This window comes from Scomber japonicus, chromosome 23 (assembly GCF_027409825.1).
Source record: "Scomber japonicus isolate fScoJap1 chromosome 23, fScoJap1.pri, whole genome shotgun sequence".
Classification (NCBI taxonomy): domain Eukaryota; kingdom Metazoa; phylum Chordata; class Actinopteri; order Scombriformes; family Scombridae; genus Scomber; species Scomber japonicus.
In genome coordinates this window covers 25,384,229-25,401,480 of record NC_070600.1, presented here as the reverse complement: position 1 = coordinate 25,401,480, position 17,252 = coordinate 25,384,229, and the positions used below count along the sequence as shown (strand labels likewise).

Here is a 17,252-nt window from a genome sequence, read left to right as displayed (position 1 = left end):
TTACCTGACCCACATCGATACGAGCAGACGGGTTTCAGGTCACGTGATCTGGCGTCTTTTCTTGCCACTGTTGCCAAGTGCTGCTCATTTGGGAATGTTGGGTCAGGTATTTAAAACCTGAAGAGTTCGGTTTAGACCTGCTCTATGTGGAAAGAGCCTTGGGATAACTCTGTTGTGATTTGGCGCTATACAAACAAAGATTGATTGATTGATTCATTACCAAACCTGGAATCAAACCAGAGGAACCAGCCCTGGAACCAGCCCTGGAACCAAACCTGGAACCAAACCAGAAGAACCAAACCAGAGGAACCAGCCCTGGAACCAAACCAGAAGAACCAAACCAGAGGAACCAAACCAGAGGAACCAGCCCTGGAACCAAACCAGAGGAACCAGCCCTGGAACCAAACCAGAGGAACCAAACCAGAGGAACCAAACCAGAGGAACCAGCCCTGGAACCAAACCAGAGGAACCAAACCAGAGGAACCAGCCCTGGAACCAAACCAGAGGAACCAAACCAGAGGAACCAGCCCTGGAACCAACCCTGGAACCAACCCTGGAACCAAACCAGAGGAACCAAACCAGCTTGTTGCTGTGTTTCTGGTTTGTGTTGGTGTTCATGTGCTTCTGGGTTTTAAAAATGCATCTTATTTTGGCGGTTTCTGTTGACGCCACGTCCTGCTTTGAGTTTACCCAATCAGCACCGAGTGTGTTTAAAGTGTGTGAGGTGCTAATGAGACTCATCAGTGTGTCGTTAGGTTTTCATGCTGAAAACTTTATTAATCTGCAGATTATTTAAAATCATGTGTGTGTGTGTGTGTGTGTGTGTGTGTGTGTGTGTGTGTGTGTCTCCTGAATCCTGCAGGCCTCAGCATGAAGACCAGGATCAAGGTGCAGCGTGATGTCATCGGTGCTTCCACCAGACGAGACGGTTTTTGTGAATGAGTGCCCCCCTGCCTGCCCTCCTGCCTGCACCCCCCACCCCCCCCCAGACGCCCACACAGACTCTAACACAGTGCAGATAGTTGGTGGGGATTCCTGGTTCCTGCTTTTCAAGGCAGAGTGAGCCCTCTCTCTCTCTCTCTCTCTCTCTCTCTGTCTCTGTCTCTCTGTCTCTCTGTCTCTCTGTCTCTCTCTCTCTCTCTCTCGCCTGCCCCCACCACCCCCCCGGAGGTTTTCGGGTTGCCAAGCGCCATCGGGATGACATCATACCCGTCCGACACAATGGAGCTCTTCATCCTCTGAGGGTCCTCGCCAGGCTGCGTCACTGCGCTGGACCGCCGGCCCGAGACGCCCGGGAGGAGGAGGAGGAGGAGGAGGAGGGGGAGGAGGACTACCAGCAGGGAGGGAGGGGGGTGGGGGGTGGGAGGGACGGGAAAGGGGGAGGAGGAGGAGGAGGAGGAGAAGCAGTGTGACATGTCGGAGCGCCCCCCGCGGTCGGGGTCGGGGATGGCGCGGCCCATCGGAGCCGAGGCTCTGGTGGCTCTGCTGGAGGGGGGGCTGGACCGGGTGCTGCTCATCGACAGCCGGCCCTTCGTGGACTACAACGCCTCGCACATCCTGGAGGCGGTGAACGTGAACTGCTCCAAGCTGATGAAGAGGAGGCTGCAGCAGGACAAGGTGCAGATCAACGAGCTGCTGCAGCACTCCGCCAAGAAGAAGGTAAAAACTTCATTAGTCGCCTGACGTTAACGAGCCTCACAGGAACCCAAAATCTACCAATAATCAATATTAATCAATCAAACTTCTGAACTTTGAGATAGTCGTTAATGTGAGCTCTTTATTCTGCTGTTAAATGTTTAAATAAAAGATCAAATTACAGGTTAAAACACGAGAGATGAAATAATGATATTAATCTGAAGTATATATGTGTGTGTGTGTGTGTGTGTGTGTGTGTGTTTCAGTGACTTCTCTGCTCTGTTAGTTTTTCATATAAATGTTTTACAGTTTGATTCTTATTTTATTTACATTTGAATGAACAGATAATATATAAATAATTAACTATAACTCTGCAGATGTTTATACTGATTAAATTATATTAACTTTTTTATTACTGAGCAACTTTTTACATCTGATGATGAAAATGAATTCACTGAGCAGCTGAGAGGTACACTGGACTCTATTGGACTGGACTCTATTGGACTCTATTGGACTTTACTGGACTCTATTGGACTCTACTGTACTGGACCCTATTGGACTGGACTCTATTGGACTCTATTGGACTTTACTGGACTCTATTGGACTCTACTGTACTGGACTCTATTGGACTCTACTGTACTGGACTCTATTGGACTCTACTGGACTCTACTGGACTCTGTTAGGCTGGACTCTATTGTACTGGACTCTACTGGACTCTATTGTACTGGACTCTACTGTACTCTAGTGGACTCTATTGGACTGTACTCTATTGGACTGGATTCTATTGGACTGGACTCTATTGGACTGGACTCTATTGGACTCTACTGTACTGGACTCTATTGGACTCTACTGTACTGGACTCTATTGGACTGGACTCTATTTGGACTCTACTGTACTGGACTCTATTGGACTCTATTGGACTGTACTGTACTCTATTGGACTTTACTGGACTCTATTGGACTCTATTGGACTGGCCTCTATTGGACTCTATTGGACTCTACTGGACTCTATTGGACTCTATTGGACTGGACTCTGTTGGACTCTACTGTACTGGACTCTATTGGATTGGACTCTATTGGACTCTACTGTACTAGACTCTACTGGACTGCGTTCAGACTTCAGGCCTGACCGTTCAGACTGTTTTTAGTGTCCAAATCAGATTTGGTTCTGTTCAGACTGGGCCACATTATTGACCAATCTGACAGGTTGCCGTGGCAACGTCGTCGGAGCGGAGGCGTCGTCTAGTGTGTATTGTGTGATGTCATATAACTGCGACAGAACGGAGCCATCTCCCCAAAGATTAAGAGTTTGGTTTGGTCCTCTGTGATATCACCTAGCAACAACAACTGGAATAAGTCCTCCAGTGATATCACCTAGCAACAACAACTGGAATAAGTCCTCCAGTGATATCACCTAGCAACAACAACTGGAATAAGTCCTCCAGTGATATCACCTAGCAACAACAACTGGAATAAGTCCTCCAGTGATATCACCTAGCAACAACAGCTGGAATAAGTCCTCCAGTGATATCACCTAGCAACAACAACTGGAATAAGTCCTCCAGTGATATCACCTAGCAACAACAACTGGAATAAGTCCTCCAGTGATATCACCTAGCAACAACAACTGGAATAAGCCCTCCAGTGATATCACCTAGCAACAACAACTGGAATAAGTCCTCCAGTGATATCACCTAGCAACAACAACTGGAATAAGTCCTCCAGTGATATCACCTAGCAACAACAACTGGAATAAGTCCTCCAGTGATATCACCTAGCAACAACAACTGGAATAAGTCCTCCAGTGATATCACCTAGCAACAACAGCTGGAATAAGTCCTCCAGTGATATCACCTAGCAACAACAACTGGAATAAGTCCTCCAGTGATATCACCTAGCAACAACAACTGGAATAAGTCCTCCAGTGATATCACCTAGCAACAACAACTGGAATAAGCCCTCCAGTGATATCACCTAGCAACAACAACTGGAATAAGCCCTCCAGTGATATCACCTAGCAACAACAGCTGGAATAAGTCCTCCAGTGATATCACCTAGCAACAACAACTGGAATAAGTCCTCCAGTGATATCACCTAGCAACAACAGCTGGAATAAGTCCTCCAGTGATATCACCTAGCAACAACAACTGGAATAAGTCCTCCAGCGATATCACCTAGCAACAACAGCTGGAATAAGTCCTCCAGTGATATCACCTAGCAACAACAACTGGAATAAGTCCTCCAGCGATATCACCTAGCAACAACAGCTGGAATAAGTCCTCCAGCGATATCACCTAGCAACAACAACTGGAATAAGTCCTCCAGCGATATCACCTAGCAACAACAACTGGAATAAGTCCTCCAGTGATATCACCTAGCAACAACAACTGGAATAAGTCCTCCAGCGATATCACCTAGCAACAACAGCTGGAATAAGTCCTCCAGCGATATCACCTAGCAACAACAGCTGGAATAAGTCCTCCAGCGATATCACCTAGCAACAACAACTGGAATAAGCCCTCCAGTGATATCACCTAGCAACAACAACTGGAATAAGCCCTCCAGTGATATCACCTAGCGATAACAACTGGACTCTACTCTACTGGACTCTACTCTATTGGACTCTACTGTTTCTTGTTATTATAGTGAGTGTGTTTGATTAATTAAATGAATGTATTATTGATGTTTCAGTTGGAGCTGCAGGACCAGGAAGTGGTGGTTTATGATCAGAGCTCTTCAGACCCGGCGGCTCTCAGCTGTGATTCGTTCCTCAGCGTCCTGCTGCTGAAACTGGAGAAGAGCTTCCCCTCCGTCCACCTGCTGTCAGGTGAGGAAGGAAGGAAGGAAGGAAGGAAGGAAGGAAGGAGGGAAGGAATGAATGAATGAAGGAATGAAGGAAGGAAGGAATGAGTGAATGAAGGAAGGAATGAATGAGTGAAGGAAGGAAGGAAGGAAGGAATGAGTGAAGGAATGAAGGAAGGAAGGAATGAATGAGGGAATGAGTGAAGGAAGGAAAGAAGGAATGAGTCAGTGAAGGAAGGAAGGAATGAGTGAATGAATGAAGGAAGGAAGGAATGAATGAGGGAAGGAAGGAATGAAGGAATGAGTGAAGGAAGGAAAGAAGGAATGAGTCAGTGAAGGAAGGAAGGAATGAGTGAATGAATGAAGGAAGGAAGGAATGAATGAATGAAGGAAGGAATGAGTGAATGAAGGAAGGAAGGAATGAGTGAGTGAAGAAAGGGAGGAAAGAAGGAAGGAAGGTAGGAGGGAAGGAAAGAAGCAGGGAGAGAGGAAGGAAGGACGGACAGAAGGAAGGAAGAAAGGGAGGAAGGGAGGAAGAAGGAAGTAAAAGAGGGAGGGAGGAAGGAAAGGAGGGAGGGAGGAAAGGAAAGAAAGAAGGAAGGGAGGAAAGAAAAGGAAGAAGGGAGGAAGGAAAGGAAGGAAGGAAAGGAGGAAAGAAGGAACAGTCAAACAGACGGGGTCAATTTGACCCGGGAGGACGACAGGAAGTTAAAAACAGCTGCTGACCTGTTTAATTCACTCCAGTCAGGTTTCATCTGTCCTTTCAAAGTAAAATCATCATAAATAATCAGACGTGATAATCAGAGAGACTCTTTGCAGCTCAGTGTTTTAATGATTGACAGATATCTGTGTGACCGTCCCTTTAAAGCTCCTCCTCCTCCTCCTCCTCCTCCCCCTCCTCCCCCTCCTCCTCCTCCTCCCCCTCCTCCTCCTCCTCCTCCTCCTCCTCCTCCTCCTCCTCCTCCTCCTGCCGTCGTTGTGTAACTCAAACCTTTGACCTGCTGCTTTTTGGGAAGGTTGGCGGGTGGAGCAGTGACCTCATGCTTATATAACAGCTGCAGCCAGGCCTGTCCATCACTGAGAGCAGAGTCAGGAGCATAAAGAACAAACATATATAGTAATAAGAGTAATATAATATAATAATAATAATAATAATTATAATGATCAGCTGGTTGATAGAAACATATCTCAGAGACTGTTTTAATAATCTATAAATCATTTTAAATCTTCACTGCAGCTTCTCAGAGGTGATGAATTTAAATCTTTTCTGTGTGACATGAAATCAACATGGTTTCACTCTTTCCTCCCTTCCTTCTTTCCTTCCTCCATCCCCATTTTTTCCTTCCTTCTGTCCTTCTTTCCTCTGTCCTTCCTTCCTTCCTTTCCTTCCTCCCTTCTTCCTTTTCTTTCCTCCCTTCCTTCTTTCTTTCCTTTCCTCCCTCCCTCCCTCTCTCCTTTCCTTTCCTCCCTCCTTTCCTTCCTTCCTCCCTCTTTTCCTCCCTTCCTCCCTTTCTTCCTTCCTTCTGTCCTTCCTTCCTCTCTCCCTGCTTCTTTCCTTCCCTCCTACCTTCCTTCCTTCCTTCTTCCCTCCCTCCCTCCCTCCCTCCCTCCTACCTTCCTTCCTTCTTTCCTCCGTCCTTCCTTCCTTCATCCCTTCCTTCTTCCCTTTCCTTTCTTCCCTTCCGCCCTCCTTTCTTTCCTTCCTTCCTTCATTAGAAACTCTAATCAACTTAATCTTGCTCATGTTAATTAATCGTTGCCATGACAACAAAGGTTTCATATCTTTAAGGGATTTGAAAACTTGTCTCCAGTGATCATTTTAACCCAAACCATTAGTGCTGGGCGGTATGACCAAATATGTATATCACAGTATTTTTCAAAATAAAAGCGGTTTCACGGTATATGACTTTTTTTTTTTTTTCATGCATAATCAGCTGTTCACAACATCTTCTACTAGTTGAGAGAGGAAGTACTACTCTACTGCAGCAGATTGACTCAGGATGGATTATTTTACTGTCATGATGAGTTAATATTAGTAATATCACAGCTGCCAACACTCCCGTTATTCCTGGTTTCCTCTCGTATCTTAGACTCATCTCCCGGGAATCTCCCGTAATTTACAGCCCCAACTTTGTCTGTTAATGATAATAAGAAGAGCACAATAACAAAGGTTTTATTTTGAAAAGCTTAGACAGGAAGCGGCTGCAGCTCCGTTAGTTTAACTGAAGCTGAAACACAGTGAAATAAAAGTGCAGAGTTTCCAGCCTGATGCTGAGTTTACTGACTGATTATTAAAAACCAGGAAGTGATGCGTGAACTATCGTCATGGTAACCAGGTCAGCTCTAGTATCTCTGAGTTTACTGACTGATTATTAAAACCCAGGATGTGATGTGTGAGCTATCGTCATGGTAACTCACTCGGCAGGCAAACAAACATCTTCTGCTGTTTGTTGAGCGGCAGGAAGTGCAAGACTGAAAAGGGTCCCGCCTGAAACAGTGTGGCGCGACGCAGTGTTCCTAATGTTGAAACACACTGGTATGACGCTACATTAACAATTCATATCAGAGAGAAAATATCCACCGGTATTCAGTGTGAACCGGTAAACCGCTCCAGCTCTACAAACCATGATCTGTTCATAGTTCTAATAAAGTAAACTAGACATTAACCACAGCCTCACACCTTAAAGGGTCTTTACTTTACCTCCCTAAAAAGAAACAAAAGAAACATCCGTTCAATTAAGTTTAATTAGTCATACTCGCCCAGCTCTACGAGCATTAAGAGAAAAGGAAGGAAGGAAGGAAGGAAGGAATGAGTGAAGGAAGGAAGGAAGGAATGAATGAAGGAAGGAATGAATGAGTGAAGGAAGGAAGGAAGGAATGAATGAAGGAAGGAATGAATGAGTGAAGGAAGGAAGGAAGGAATGAATGAAGGAAGGAATGAGTGAAGGAAGGAAGGAAGGAACGAGTGAAGGAAGGAAGGAATGAGTGAAGGAAGGAAGGATTGAATGAGTGAAGGAAGGAAGGAATGAATGAAGGAAAGAAGGAATGAATGAGTGAAGGAAGGAAGGATTGAATGAGTGAAGGAAGGAAGGAATGAATGAAGGAAAGAAGGAATGAATGAAGGAAAAAAGGAAGGAATGAATGAGTGAAGGAAGGAAGGAATGAGGGAAGGAAGGAAGGAAGGAATGAATGAAGGAAGGAATGAGTGAAGGAAGGAAGGAATGAGGGAAGGAAGGAAGGAAGGAATGAATGAAGGAAGGAATGAGTGAAGGAAGGAAGGAAGGAATGATTTGTGCCATACTCGCCCAGCTCTACGAGCATTAAGAGTGAAGGAAGGAAGGAAGGAATGAATGAGTGAAGGAAGGAAGGAAGGAATAAATGAGTGAAGGAAGGAAGGAAGGAATAAATGAGTGAAGGAATGAAGGAAGGAAGGAATGAGTGAAGGAAGGAAGGAATGATTTGTGCCATACCCGCCCAGCTCTACGAGCGTTAAGAGAAAAGGTGTTTGAGCTTCCTGTGTGTTCCTGCCAGGTGGTTTCGGTGAGTTCTCCCACCTGTTCCCGGGTCTGTGTGAGGGGAAGTCCACGCTGGTTCCTTCCTGCATCTCTCAGCCCTGCCTGCCGGTCACCAACGTGGGACCGACCCGCATCCTGCCTCACCTGTACCTGGGCTGCCAGAGAGACGTCCTCAACAAGGTACCGGATCAATACCTCTATCAGTACCCTGGTCACAAGGTACCGGATCAATACCGCTATCAATACTCTGATCACAAGGTACCGGATCAATACCGCTATCAATACTCTGATCACAAGGTACCGGATCAATACTCTGATCACATGGTACCGGATCAATACTCTGATCACATGGTACCGGATCAATACTCTGATCACATGGTACCGGATCAATACTCTGATCACATGGTACCGGATCAATACTCTGATCACAAGGTACCGGATCAATACCCTGATCACAAGGTACCGGATCAATACCTCTATCAATACTCTGATCACAAGGTACCGGATCAATACCTCTATCAGTACTCTGATCACAAGGTACCGGATCAATACCTCTATCAATACTCTGATCACAAGGTACCGGATCAATACCGCTATCAGTACTCTGATCACATGGTACCGGATCAATACCTCTATCAGTACTCTGATCACATGGTACCGGATCAGTACCCTGATCACAAGGTACCGGATCAATACCTCTATCAATACTCTGATCACACGGTACCGGATCAATACTCTGATCACAAGGTACCGGATCAATACCTCTATCAGTACCCTGATCACAAGGTACCGGATCAATACCTCTATCAGTACTCTGATCACAAGGTACCGGATCAATACCTCTATCAGTACCCTGATCACAAGGTACCGGATCAATACCTCTATCAGTACTCTGATCACATGGTACCGGATCAATACCTCTATCAGTACTCTGATCACATGGTACCGGATCAATACCTCTATCAGTACTCTGATCACAAGGTACCGGATCAATACCTCTATCAGTACTCTGATCACAAGGTACCGGATCAATACCTCTATCAGTACTCTGATCACAAGGTACCGGATCAATACCTCTATTAGTACTCTGATCACAAGGTACCGGATCAATACCTCTATCAGTACCCTGATCACACGGTACCGGATCAATACTCTGATCACAAGGTACCGGATCAATACCTCTATCAGTACTCTGATCACAAGGTACCGGATCAATACCTCTATCAGTACCCTGATCACATGGTACCGGATCAATACCTCTATCAGTACCCTGATCACACGGTACCGGATCAATACTCTGATCACAAGGTACCGGATCAATACCGCTATCAGTACTCTGATCACATGGTACCGGATCAATACCTCTATCAGTACTCTGATCACATGGTACCGGATCCTCCTTCTGTTCTCTGTCCTTCCTTCTTCCTTCTTCCTCCCTCCTTTCCTTCCTCCCTTCCATCCTTCCTCCCTTCTTCCTCCCTTCCATCCTTCCTTCCTTTCCTTCCTCCCTTCCTTCCCTCCCTTCCATCCTTCCTTCCTTCTTCCTCCCTTCCTTCCTTTCCTTCCTCCCTTCCTTCCTTTCCTTCCTCCCTTCCATCCTTCCTTCCTTCTTCCTCCCTTCTTCCTCTTCCCTTCCATCCTCCCTTCCATTCTTCCTCCCTTCCTTCCTTCTTCCTCCCTTCCTTCCTTGACTCGAGGACAACAGGAGGGTTAAAGGAACACCTTCTAAAGCTCTGAGCATGTTTGTATAATGAGGAGAGACAGAGTCATTAAAATAAAGACATTACATTTAAATAGAGTAACTAGTAATCTGTAATCACATTTCCACAGTAACCTTCCCAGCCCTGATACTAATGATGTTTAACTCCTGACTCTCCTTGTGTGTCTCTGCAGGATCTGATGCAGCAGAACGACATCGTCTACGTCCTGAACGCCAGCAACACCTGCCCCAAACCCGACTTCATCCCCGACTCTCACTTCCTGCGAGTTCCCGTCAACGACAGCTTCTGTGAGAAGATCCTGCCCTGGTTGGACCGCTCCGTGGAGTTCATAGGTCAGCAGGAGACAACTAGTAATCTGTAGTCCTTCCTTCCTTCCTTCCTTCCTTCCTTCCTTCCTTCCTTCACTCATTCCATCCTTCCTTCCTTCACTCCTTCCTTCCTTCCTTCACTCATTCCATCCTTCCTTCACTCATTCCATCCTTCCTTCCTTCACTCATTCCTTCCTTCCTTCACTCATTCCTTCCTTCCTTCCTTCCTTCATTAATTCATTCCTTCCTTCACTCATTCATTCCTTCCTTCCTTCACTCATTCCTTCCTTCCTTCCTTCACTCATTCCTTCCTTCCTTCCTTCCTTCATTAATTCATTCCTTCCTTCACTCATTCATTCCTTCCTTCCTTCACTCATTCCTTCCTTCCTTCACTCATTCCTTCCTTCCTTCCTTCACTCATTCCTTTCTTCCTTCACTCATTCCTTCCTTCCTTCCTTCCTTCACTCATTCCTTCCTTCCTTCCTTCCTTCATTCATTCCTTCCTTCCTTCCTTCACTCATTCCTTCCTTCCTTCCTTCCTTCATTAATTCATTTACTCATTCATTCCTTCCTTCACTCATTCCTTCACTCATTCCTTCCTTCCTTCACTCATTCCTTCCTTCCTTCCTTCCTTCCTTCACTCATTCCTTCCTTCCTTCATTAATTCATTTACGCATTCATTCCTTCCTTCCTTCCTTCCTTCACTCATTCCTTCCTTCCTTCCTTCCTTCCTTCCTTCACTCATTCCTTCCTTCATTCATTCCTTCCTTCACTCATTCATTCCTTCCTTCCTTCCTTCCTTCCTTCACTCATTCCTTCCTTCCTTCACTCATTCCTTCCTTCCTTCACTCATTCCTTCCTTCCTTCACTCATTCATTCCTTCCTTCCTTCTTTCCTTCACTCATTCCTTCCTTCCTTCACTCATTCCTTCCTTCCTTCCTTCCTTCACTCATTCCTTCCTTCACTCATTCCTTCCTTCCTTCCTTCCTTCCTTCCTTCCTTCACTCATTCCTTCCTTCCTTCCTTCCTTCCTTCATTCCTTCCTTCCTTCACTCATTCCTTCCTTCCTTCCTTCCTTCACTCATTCCTTCCTTCACTCATTCCTTCCTTCCTTCCTTCCTTCCTTCCTTCCTTCACTCATTCCTTCCTTCCTTCCTTCCTTCCTTCATTCATTCCTTCCTTCACTCATTCATTCCTTCCTTCCTTCCTTCCTTCACTCATTCCTTCCTTCCTTCACTCATTCCTTCCTTCCTTCATTCATTCCTTCCTTCATTCCATCCTTCCTTCCTTCCTTCCAGCGGGAGACCCTCACCCTTCAGCACATGACTTAATAAAACATAGATTAATGATTAAAGTTCAGCTGCATCAGTTTCGGCTTAGAGGGAAATATATTCTTTCTTTATAACATTAATTATTGAGTTCTTTGTAATGAAGATGTGATTTCTGACCGAGAGGAACGAATGGAAACAACTTTTTGGACTTTTTTAATGTTTTATTTGCTAATAACTGAAGTTTCTGTTCATTTTTATCAATAAGAAACTTTTTAACTCTCCTGTTGTGCTCCCGGGTCAAATTGACCCATCTGTTTTGACTCTTCCTTCCTTCCTTCCTTCCTTCCTTCCTTCCTTCCCTTCTTTCCTCCCTCCCTCCTTTCCTCCCTCCTTTCCCCCTCCTTTCTTCCTTCCTTCCTTCCTTCCTCCCTCCTTCCTACCTTCTTTCCTTCCTCCGTCCTTCCTTCCTCCCTTCCTTCTCTCCTCTGTCCTTCTTTCCTTCCTTCCTCCCACCCTCCTACCTTATTTCCTCCCACCCTCCTACCTTCCTTCTTTACTTACTTCTTTCCTCCGTCCTTCCTTCCTTCCTTCCTTCCTTATTTCCTTTCCTCCCTTCCTTCCTTCCTCCATCCCCCTTTCTTCCTTCCCTCCTTCCTCCCTCCCTCCCTCCCTCCCGTCTTTCCTTATTTCCTTGACTCGAACACAACAGGAGGGTTAAATTGGGACCGACCACTTTTTGTCACTCCGTATCCTCCATATCTCATCCTGTCTTCACCAAATGTTGGTTTACAGGAAGAGAAAGGCTCAAACTCTTCTACACTAATGTCTCCAGCTGCAGGTTTAAATATCTTTACCTCACTGTGAACATCACAGGGTCTGAACACAGCTCGATGGCGCCCCCTAGTGGCCGTTTCATATCACTTCACCTTCAACATCCTGGAGTTTAACTTCATGTTTTATTTCACCTTTTCTATTGATCAGTTTTAACTATTAAAACAGATTAATAGAATTATTTAATATCTGTAGTATATAAATGTGTTGTGAGTTGACTGGATGCTGATGAAGGTTTGTGTGTTTCAGAGAAGGCCAAAGCCGTCAACGCTCGGGTTCTGGTTCACTGTCTGGCTGGGATCTCACGCTCGGCCACCATCGCCATCGCTTACATCATGAAGAGGATGGACATGTCTCTGGACGAGGCGTACAGGTCAGAGGAAGCTAGACACACACAGAGACACGTAGAGGTTTAAGGTGGCGCTCTGACCCCGGTTTGTTGTCTGCAGGTTTGTGAAGGAGAAGCGTCCGACCATCTCGCCCAACTTCAACTTCCTGGGTCAGCTGCTGGACTTCGAGAAGAAGATAAAGAGTCCTCTCGGTACAGACTCCAAACTCAAATCCCTCCATCCTCAGGAGCTCGGCGGCGACGCTCCGGCTCCGCTGGAGGACGAGCGGGAGGCGGCGGCGGCCCGCGAGGCCCCCGGGGGTCCCGGCCTGGCCCTGCTGGAGCCGCTCACGCTGCCCTGCGTGCTGGCCAACGCCCCCGAGGAGCGTCTGCTGGCTCAGGCTCTGAGCGGCCTGCACCTGGCCGACGGCGCCGAGGACAGCGCCCGCCTGAAGCGTTCCTTCTCTCTGGACATCAAGTCGTACGGCGAACCGGGCGGGAACGCCGCCGCTCACCGGGTGTTCGCGCCGCACGCCGGGCCGACGGACGGCGCCGAGTTCTTCAAACCGTCTGGATACAAAGACACGAGCAGTAAACCGTGCCAGTTCTCGCCGGTGCAGGAAGTGTCGGAGCAGTCGACGCCGGAGCAGAGTCCCGACAAGGAGGAGGCGGACGCTCCGGAGCGAGCCGCGCCTCCGCCGAGCAGCAAACCGCCGCCGGCCGCCGCCGCCTGCTCGCAGCTGCACCGCAGCGGCAGCATGGAGGAGAACGCCACCAGCTTCCTGTTCGGCCTGTCCCGCAGCCAGCAGCACCTCGCCAAGCCGGGCTCCGGCGGCGCCCTCAAAGGCTGGCACTCCGACATCCTGCTGGGCCCCGTCACCGTCTCCTCCTCCTCGCTGGCCGCCGGCTGGTACCTCTCCTCCGAGTCCACGCGCTTCTACTCCACGTCGGCCATCCTGAGCGGCGGCGGCCTGGCGGCGTACAGCTGCAGCCACGGCCTGGAGGCGGTACGGCGGCGCAGCCGGCAGAGAGCCGGCGACCACGGAGACTCCCGCCGGAGCTGGCACGAAGAGAGCAGCTTCGAGAAGCAGCTGAAGCGCCGCAGCTGTCAGATGGAGTTCGGAGACGGGATGACGGACAGCCGGTCCAGAGAGGAGATGGGGAAGGTCGGCAGCCAGTCCAGCTTCTCCGGCAGCATGGAGATCATCGAGGTTTCCTGAGTCGGAGCGCCGGAGCGTCGGAGCGCCGTCAGAGACTCACGGCAGACGGAGCAGCGTCTGGCAGCGCTCACGGAGAGACTCTCGAGGTTCGGCTGCAGTCGGAGAACAAACTGAACTTAAAGGAAAAGTTTTTATTGATGCTTCGACTCGTCACGTCTTCATCATCATCATCATCATCATCTTCATCATCATCATCATCGGTCAGATCACGATACGGAGTAACAGAGCGCTCATGGATGGATCTGCGTCTGATGATCATTTTAGTCTTTTTGAACGTTTCTATCTGCGGCTTCTGTTTCAGACTAAACCAACGTATTGATTGTAAAATGTTTTTCTTCCACTTCCTGTTTCTGTTTTTTTTTTTTACACCTTTTTTAGAATAAATGATTAAATGATTAAATAATTGATGGATCATTGAGATAACGGCTAAATCACACTGTGGACTGGAATCAGCAGGTTCATTAATAAATAATTAGTCACACAGGAAACGACTGTAGACACAAAATGATTTATTCTCCTTTCTTTTTTTTTTTAAATGTAGTTTTTATTTTTTCTCTTTTGAATCAAAGATCATCACTCGTCTGTTTTTGTGGAATAAAGACAGAAAAATGTTGAAGGAAGTTTTCTGAACTCGACAGAAGAAACTTTTCACTGACTGAATGTTTGGTTTTAGTTTTTCGGAGCCGAGCAGCTCGTCGGACTCTTCGGTGAATCTCAGGTGTTTCTCAGAGCATCGGTCCTGCCGAGGATTTCACTTCCTGTCGTCCTCCCGGGTCAAACTGACCCGTCGGTTTTGACTGTTCCTTCCTTCCTTCCTTCCTTCCTTCCTTCCTTCCTTCCATCTATCCTTCCTCTCTCCTTCTCTCTTTCTTTCCTTCTTCTCTTTCCTCCCTTCCTCCTTTCATTCCTCCATCCCCTTTCCTCCTTTCCTTCTTTCTTTCCTCTGTCCTTCTTTCCTTCCTTCCTCCCACCCTCCTACCTTCCTGCCTTCCTCCCTCCTTTCCTCCCTCCCTCACTCACTCCTTTCCTTCCTTCCATCCTCCCTCCCTCCTCTCCTCCCTCCCTCCCTCCTCTCCTTCCTCCCTCCTCTCCTCCCTCCCTCCCTCCCTCCTCTCCTCCCTCCCTCCCTCCTTTCCTCCCTCCCTCACTCCTTTCCTTCCTTCCATCCTCCCTCCCTCCTCTCCTCCCTCCCTCCCTCCCTCCCTCCCTCCTCTCCTTCCTCCCTCCTCTCCTCCCTCCCTCCCTCCTTCCTCTCCTCCCTCCCTCCCTCCTCTCCTTCCTCCCTCTCTCCTCCCTCCCTCCCTCCTCTCCTTCCTTCCTCCTCTCCTTCTCTCCCTCCCTCCCTCCCTCCCTCCCTCCCTCCCTCCCTCCTTCCTTCCTTCCTTGACTGGAACCCATCAGGAGGCTTTAGAGGCTGGGACTCTTCAGAGAGCAGAAGTCTGGTTCAGGTTGGTTCAGGTGATGTTGCTGCGGCAGCGTGAAGACTGAAGACTGAAGACTGAAGTCGGTTTCTCATTCAAATGTTTAAAGAAGAAAGAAAAAATAAAACCTGAGAGAGTTTTAATAAACCACAGGAAGAAAGAAAGGAAGAAAGAGAAGGAAGAGAAGAAGAAGATAGAATAAATGAAACTGGATCTAATAAAGAAGAGTTGGCTCTTCACTGTGAAGCACTTAAAGATAAAAGTATATAAATGTAATCGTTATTATTAATAAGAACATTTATATTAATCTACAGCAGATAAACGTGTTCAATGTGTTTAAATCAAATAAAGAAGAAGAGTTGTTTTTATCAAGCTTCCTGTTGTCTTCATGTTACTCTGAGATCAGATTCAACTGGTTTAACTGAGAATAAAGTTTAAATTATAATTAATCATTTAATTCTGAGTTATAACTTCATTATAATTTATTACTGCAAAGATTTAATCTTAGTATTTTAGTCATTAAGGTGAATAAGCTTCATTGGAATTAAACTAAAGCTCATTTTTGCGCCCCCTGCTGGACAAACTGTTTAACCCTTGTGTCGTCCTCCCGGGTTAAATTGACCCAGTCTGTTCCTTCCTCCCTCCTTTCCTTCCTTACCTCCTTCTCTCTTTCTTTCCTCCCTCCTTCCTTCTTTCCTTCTTCCTTCCTCCTTCCTTCCTCCTTCCTTTCCTTCCGTCTTCCTTACCTCCTTCTCTCTTTCTTTCCTCCCTCCTTCCTTCTTTCCTTCTTCCTTCCTCCTTCCTTCCTCCTTCCTTTCCTTCCGTCTTCCTTCCCTCCTTCCTTCTCTTTCTTTCCTCCCTCCATCCTTCCGTCTTCCTTCCCCCCTCCCTCCTTTCTCCTTTCCTTCCTTCCTTCCTTCCTCCCTCCTTTCCTTCCTCCTTCCTCCCTCCTTCTCTCTTTCTTTCCTCCCTCCTTCCTTCTTTCCTTCCTTCCTTCTTTCTTCCTTCCTTACCTCCTTCTCTCTTTCTTTCCTCCCTCCTTCCTTCTTTCTTCCTCCCTTCCATCCTTCCTCCCTCCCTCGTTTCCTTCCTTCCTTCCTCCCTCCCTCCCTCCTTCCTCCTTTCCTTCCTTCTTCTTTCCCTCCTTCCTTCTTTCCTTCCCCTTCCTTCCTTCTTTATTCCTTCCTTCCTTCTTTCCTTCTTTCCTTCCTCCTTCCTCCCTCCTTTCCTTCCTTACCTCCTTCTCTCTTTCTTTCCTTCCTTCCTTCCTTCTTTCCTTCCTTGACTCGAGGACAGCAGGAGGGTTAAAGGTTAATTATGTTTAAACAGGAAGTGAAGAATCAACCATTAAAACTCAGCTGAGGTTTGAACTACAGCTCCCATCAGGCTGCTGGTGCTGCAGTGGCTGATGGGAAATGTAGTTGGAAAAAAAAGTACATTTTCTATTACAGATTTAATGATAAAACTAATTAAATGATTAAATGAGATTAAATAAATAAGCAGGAAGGAATCAGTGAGTTAATATAAGCTTTAATAACTCAACATGTTTCATTATTGGAGCTTTAATATAATAATGTTTAATGTTTAATATGTGACTGCATGATTTTACATGTTCTGGTTGTTTCCTCCAACACAAAAACTAAATCATGAACATTAAACAGATGAATTAATAATTATAATAAATAAATATGTTAATAAAACATCAGCAGCATAAACAGGATGGTTGAGTTAAATTATTAATAGTTCTAAATAATCAACTAGAATCTCACAAAGCTAAAATAATAAATAACATTTATCAGGTTAAATGTGTAATAATATAATATAATATAATATAATATAATATAATATAATATAATATAATATAATATAATATAATATAATATAATATGATGTAATATAATATAATATAATATAATATAATATAATGTAATATAATATAATATAATATAATATAATATAATATAGTATAATATAATATAATGTAATATAATATAATATAATATAATATAATATAATATAATATAATATAATATAATATAGTATAATATAATATAATGTAATATAATATAATATAATATAATATAATATAATATAATATAGTATAATATAATATAATATAATATAATATAATATAATATGATGTAATATAATATAATATAATATAATATAATATAATGTAATATAATATAATATAATATAAT

The 17,252-nt window shown here is 45.6% G+C and overlaps 1 protein-coding gene across 1 annotated transcript; it reads left to right on the top strand.

Annotated features, from left to right (window-relative positions):
• The first annotated feature begins 1,381 nt into the window (after positions 1–1,381).
• On the top strand, positions 1,382–14,376 carry dusp16 (dual specificity phosphatase 16). The gene is made up of 6 exons (XM_053343988.1): positions 1,382–1,659; positions 4,326–4,461; positions 7,968–8,131; positions 9,845–10,004; positions 12,332–12,455; positions 12,532–14,376. The coding sequence occupies exons 1-6, from the start codon at positions 1,414–1,416 to the stop codon at positions 13,628–13,630; spliced, it is 1,929 nt and encodes a 642-aa protein (XP_053199963.1). The 5' UTR covers positions 1,382–1,413; the 3' UTR covers positions 13,631–14,376.
• The last annotated feature ends 2,876 nt before the right edge of the window (positions 14,377–17,252 follow it).